We start from the raw sequence: 6,000 nt of genomic DNA on the forward strand, positions 1-6,000 counted from the left end.
TTTTAACATTTATCAAATTGTTTAAAAAAAAAATTAATCAAGCACCTCCTAGGAGCCCTTTTGCCTTACCTCCAACAGACAGAATTACAACCACCAGAATTATAACAGGGGAATCCTAACAACCAGATTACAACAAGGGAAATGGAAAGGCCAACTGATACATAACAGTGCATGGTGAGGACACAGCGACTTAGATCAGTGGTACCCATCAGAAGGGCCTGGGACTTAGCAGTTTTATCAAGACTCCACGGAGCGATGATAGGGTTTTAGACATGAAGAAGGGATGCCAGTGGCCTTGCTGCATGGGAGTGAAGGAGCGAAGTGCGGTCTTTAGTGATAACATCTGGCCCGATACTGAACAGTGAACGAATCTGGCCAGCTGGAATGGGACCATCCAGCATGCAATCTAGTAAATACAACCTACCACACAGCCAATCATGTAGTCAAAGAAGGAAATATAATGCTATGAACAGTAACACCACCACCTCTTTGTGATTAAAAAAACAAAACAAAAAACCAAAAACAACAACAACAAAACAACCCAGGATATGTTTTCCAGGTTTTACTGAATGTTAACTGAAGATTTTTCTCTGGAAGTAAAAGGTTATGCTTGGGTCATCCTAATAAGAATGGCAAGAGTACAGTTAGCTACACAGCTTTAATGAGACCTGTATATATCTGCTGGAGGAGAAGGTATGTTATATGAGGGAGAAAAGCAGCACAGGGAAATAAGCGTATACTTGTCTCTCCAGGGAGGTCAAGGTTCTCTCTCCTCTGCCTCCACCTCTTACCCCCCATCCCATCCTCAAACTGTCCCCCCTGCCATCCCCTACCACCAGAGGTACAGCCATTGTGGATGGGACTGGAGGACACGGAATGGCAGAGTTGGGCGTGCTGTATACAAAATAGACAGACAATGTCTCTGTTGTTAGATAACAAGTATCTCTATGTATCTTCAGGAAGACTATCTTTGAGGATGAAGGCTCTCACCCGCAGGAAGGTGAGGCCAAGACCCGCCATCTAAACAGACCTTTCAGAAGCGCTGGCAAAGCACACGGGACATGTGGCTGTACAGCCGGCTTTTTCGCATTTCCTGTACTTCTTCTCTGACCCACCATCTTCATCCTCGTCTGTCGTCTCTGTGGCCTTTTTCTTCACCTGAGAAGGAACCAGCTGAGGTTAAGAGTACACCGGCAGGGCCAAAGGTAAAGGCGGTGGGAGGTTTACTACTGAAATCACTTCCACGTTAGAAGTTCTAAACGTGAAGATCAACAGCATCCTGGCAGTGGGGGAGGGGTTGATGATACAGCCATTTCCCTGAGACTGCACTGTGCAAATAACTCGCTAATTTGCTAGAAATTTAGAACTAGCACTTTGACAACAGCTCTCTGAGTAGAGAACTAAAATGCGTATGAGCTTCTCTTAGGAAAAAGCTGTTTCAACTATACTTCAATAAAAAAATTTTAAAAATTTTAAAAAGCTGCACCATCAAAAATAAAAGCCACTCTCAAATTAAGATTTTTTCTTTACTTAGAGCAGTTATATCCTCTCAGTATTATAGATTTTAAAAACTAGACAAATTCTAGAAAAAGAATTCTATCATTCAATATTTTTCTTTAAAAAAAAAAAAAGTCCTACAAGAGAGACGGCAGCAAGTAACCTGCTAACAGCACCCAACCAACTACAAGCTGAGGTCCAAATTCCTATGAACGACACCAAGCGAAGCATGATCTGGCCCCAGCTCATATCCTGGAGGCAACCTTACAGCTGTGATTCTCTGAACACCCCATGCTGATTCACACTCTGCGCCTTTTATCCCCGCAGTTCCCTCTGCCAGATACACTTTTTTCCTACATTCTATCACTTTATCACACTGATTGTCCCAAGGTGAACTTCTCCACTAGACCGCAAGCCCCTTGAGGGCTGGAATTATATCAACTCTAATTCTTCAGTCCCAATCACAGTAGCCTGTCCTTCAAAACGGGTGCATTGAATGAACAAATGAGTGATACCTGCCTACCGGAGCTCCTCAAAGGAAGGCTATCTGGAGAATGATCAAAAGGTGCTTTTTTCTTTGTCCTCCCCCGTGGGGTTGCCATTGTATCAGAAAATCTGAAAAAAAAAAAAAAAACCAAACAAACATTACATATTAGCATCTGCTAATACTTTCAACACTCTGGAGTCAAGTTATTATGTAATTTAGTTGGCAAGAGTGTATGTTCCGCAGTCAGATGGCCTGAGTGTGAAGCTATTGCTTTCAAGTTACTTAAGCTCGCTAAGACTACACCTCAGTGTTCTCATATATAAAATGGGCACAGCCAGAGTGTACCCTAGCATCGGTGTGAAGATTAAGTAAAATAACTAATTTAAAGCACCAGGCCTGGTATAAGTACTCAGTAAATGTTATCCATTAGTAGTATGTATATTTACATATAAAAATGTAACCACACGAATGGCCAATAAACAACTGACACTACTGTTTATAAAATTCAATGAGTAAAAATATCTCATTTTTGTTTGTAATATTCCTCTCTATCTCACTGCAACTTCTTAGTTCCTGAATTTTGCTCTCTTATTATACTTTAAAAAGAACACTCATTCATTCCTTCTCAATAAAACCCAACAAATAAATCTTAGGCACACTGTCTAGTCACTACTGAATATAGGAATCTGGGTTAGATAGTCACTAATATCTTCCACTGGACAAATTTTATGAGTTCTCAAACTAGTCTAATAACAGCACAGTTAAAGAAACATTAAGAACCAAAAGTCTACAAGAAAAATAATGCATAAAACCATGAATGATTAAGTTATCATATTAGTATTTTTTCAATTAAATTCGATAAGGAATGAAAAATGCTTAGCATAAGTACTCAACAGTGTATGGATCCTACAATTATCACACATCTCCTTCCCTGATCCATATTTACTACACACACATACACTTACAAAAAACGATAGCATGAGAAATAAACAGGACATACCTATGGATAAGAAAATGAAAAGTGGAAAAGTGTTTTTAATCTTAAGATATAAATCCCACATATATGATCTTAATCTTGGGGAAAAGCTTTAAAGGGCCTGTAGTCCTATTGTTTCACTATAAAGTGTAATCCTATTGTTTGCACTAACATTCATAAGCGCATTTTTCATGGATTATTAACATCACGTGTGAAGACTTTCAGTCTGCCATCTATAACAACTTTGAGAAATCCTGACACCGATGTTATGGATGGTTTTTCTTTGACTCAGTCTTCACTTTCTCAAAACCATTATGTTAGTTGTGAACAAATATACCTTACGCATACTTTGAAATGCATTACAGTTCTTTAACCATTAAAAAAAATTGCCATTAGTGCCACAGCACTCATTATACAGTTGGATAAAGAACTAATGATTTTAAAAGTACTACTGTCTACCTATACTTATACCCAGAGAAGGCTTTCTGGATCACATTTTCAAAATTTTGTCCAATCTAACCAATCTTTTTATGTAAAACATATATCCCACATTACTAATAAAATGGACCATGAATAAAGCATGTGTAAACATGTATACAGTATACATTAAGTATTGCAGCAAAAATATTTGAGTCTAATGTGGGGTTTAGGGACATAAATAAAATCAGGTTCACGCAACATTTGAAAGTGTTACCTGGGCAAGAAAGCACTCTCAAAAGAAAGCTCTCCCAAAAGAAAGCATAGATTCTGGAAATTTCATCAAACATTTTAACCCAACTGTATACTGAAAAACATGTATTTGATTGCAATGAAGAAATATGTAATTCAAGAAATGGTTAACAGGAAATGAAAACATTAGCTATAAAAGCCATTAAGAAACCTGTGTTGTCTGGGAAAAATATGATTGAAGATTTTTAGGGCAGTAATTTTGTCTCAGTTAATTATACAATTAACAGTTATGTACCTTCATCCTTTTTTTGACACTTACTGTAATCTCTGTATTTTCACTGTTGCTGGGTTCTTGGGGCTTAAAATAGAGGAAAAATATTTAAGTTGGAAGGACTACAGTTAATTGTGCTTTTAAATATAGTCTTAGAAATATGATCAAAAGTGTCATTAAAACAAATTAGTTTACTGGAAGTGCTTTCCCACCTGCTTCTTCAAATTAATAAACTCACCTAACGTTAAGTATGATCAATTTGTTTCAGGTTCAGTATGACTTTATAGGCATATCTCTTCCTAATTTTAAATTCATAGCTTTGGTTTTCTTTCAATGTGACAAAAGAAAGAAAAAAATGGTTGGGGGGGCATAAATATATAGGTGAACATATCAATGTCTAGATTTCTACTTTAATAATTCCCAGGATTTTTTCAGAAGTAGCTTATTCAAAAAACTTTTTTAAAAGACACAGAATTCATAAAAATATGAATCTAAAGAACTCCAGGTTGGAATAAAAATTTATAGTGGTGTTAGCGTAATTTCTCAAAACTGGACAAAATACTAGAAACTTCTTCAGAGACAAAAAGAGCAAAAGTTTCCCTTTGGGCCACCTGAAATTTTACCCACAATAATCAAATTTTCCGAAATATGGATCCAGTTCAATTGCCCAAATGCTTTGTTGACTACTTTCTCTGCGTGGAAGATAATTATTAATGGTCATTTTCTCCTGTACCTCCTGACGAAACCGTCCCTCCCACTCGCTTTCCTTTTACTAAAATAGGTTTAAAAAAAAAAAAAACCAAAAAACCAACCAAAGTGTAAAAGCCTCGAGTTGTGTGTGCACAGGTGGAGTGACGGATCTCCCCAAAGGGAGTGGTCTATGGACGCCCGTACGCTCTCCCGAGGGAGGGCTGGGCCTCCAACTGGCTAGGTTCCAGATTACGGAACCCCAACTCTTTACAGCTGGGCCTGCCCATTCCTTCCTCTTTCACCTGCCAGCTGCTAGGCTGTTGACTAACAGCTACCGTAATCGGGCCGCCCCCTAGGGGTCCCAGGTCCCGGCGGAGTTACCCCAGCAACCTGGCAATGCCGATCGCGTCTCAATGCGTGGTCGCGGCGCCGCAGTCGAACTAATAACACCTGCGAGGCCGTGCCGGCTCCTCGGCGCCACGCTCTCGGCTGGGAAGAACAGCCAGGGAGTTCCTACTCCCCGCAGCAGGTACTCCCCAGGTGACAGGGCACTGACAGCCCCCAGGAGGGAGCCCCAACGTTCCCTGTGCCAGATGCAGCAGCCACGCTTTCTGAAAAGCTTTCTCGTCTCTTCTCCGAAGTCGAAGCAACAGCCTCTCCGGGCTCACCTTTGCGCTGGAGACGTGCAAGGAGTCGCGGCGAGAAGGCACCGCTGTACAGAAAGGAAATATTGCGGGGAGGGGGGGTTAGGAGAAACCCGCAGCACCGCGATGAACCGGGGAACCCGGTCGCTGCAACACCCCAGCCCGGGAATTCCCCCTTTCTTAGGCTGGGATCCCCACCTCTCACCCCCTACCAATCCGGGGAAGGAGGTATAGCCCCGAGGGCACCGGTCCGCCTCCCACCCGGGCAAGGAGCGCTGCACAGGGGCAGGAGAGCGTGCACCCCGGCCAAGCTGCTTTGTGCAGAGCTGTCACCCGAAATCCGCCGCCGCCCTCACGCCCGCCCCCGGAGCCGCGTGCCCCCCACCTCAGAGCGCAGGCGAGACCTCGCGCGCCGCCCAGAGCTGCGGGCGCCTCTCCGAAACCGCGCGCCGAGCGCACGAGACTGCAGGATCCGCGCAGCAAGCCGCAGCCCCCGCTCGGCCGCCGCCGCCGCTGCTTCCGCCCCTGTCACGACGTGACCCGGGGTGGGAGGAGCCGGCGGGAAGAGGGAGGAGTAGGGTCCCCGCCTTCGCCTTCGCCGCGCTACTCGCCCCGCCCTGGCCATTTCCGCCGCTGAGCAAGCCGGGGAGCGTGTGGGGGGGGGGGCGGGGTCTGTGCGCCACGGGAGGGGCGGGTCCAATAGCAGGGCTGAGCCTGGGGCTTAGGGACTCAGCCGGTGAGGCCCGCGGCAGCGCCAGAACCAGCA

At 43.6% G+C, this 6,000-nt stretch overlaps 1 protein-coding gene across 2 annotated transcripts in view; it reads right to left on the reverse strand.

The window, feature by feature from the left end:
* The window catches only part of KDM1B (lysine demethylase 1B), a 49,832-nt gene extending 47,733 nt beyond the window's left edge, over nucleotides 1-2,099 (reverse strand). For both annotated transcript variants that reach the window (XM_065885873.1, XM_065885872.1), the window contains exons 1-2: nucleotides 2,013-2,099; nucleotides 1,031-1,158 (exon numbers count right to left, since the gene is read on the reverse strand). In XM_065885873.1, coding sequence (XP_065741945.1) covers nucleotides 1,031-1,158; nucleotides 2,013-2,099 — 215 coding nt within the window. The remainder of the gene's footprint in view (nucleotides 1-1,030; nucleotides 1,159-2,012) is intronic.
* Nucleotides 2,100-6,000: the final 3,901 nt, after the last annotated feature.

The sequence above is a fragment of the Phocoena phocoena genome, chromosome 10 (assembly GCF_963924675.1).
Source record: "Phocoena phocoena chromosome 10, mPhoPho1.1, whole genome shotgun sequence".
In the NCBI taxonomy this organism is placed as follows: domain Eukaryota; kingdom Metazoa; phylum Chordata; class Mammalia; order Artiodactyla; family Phocoenidae; genus Phocoena; species Phocoena phocoena.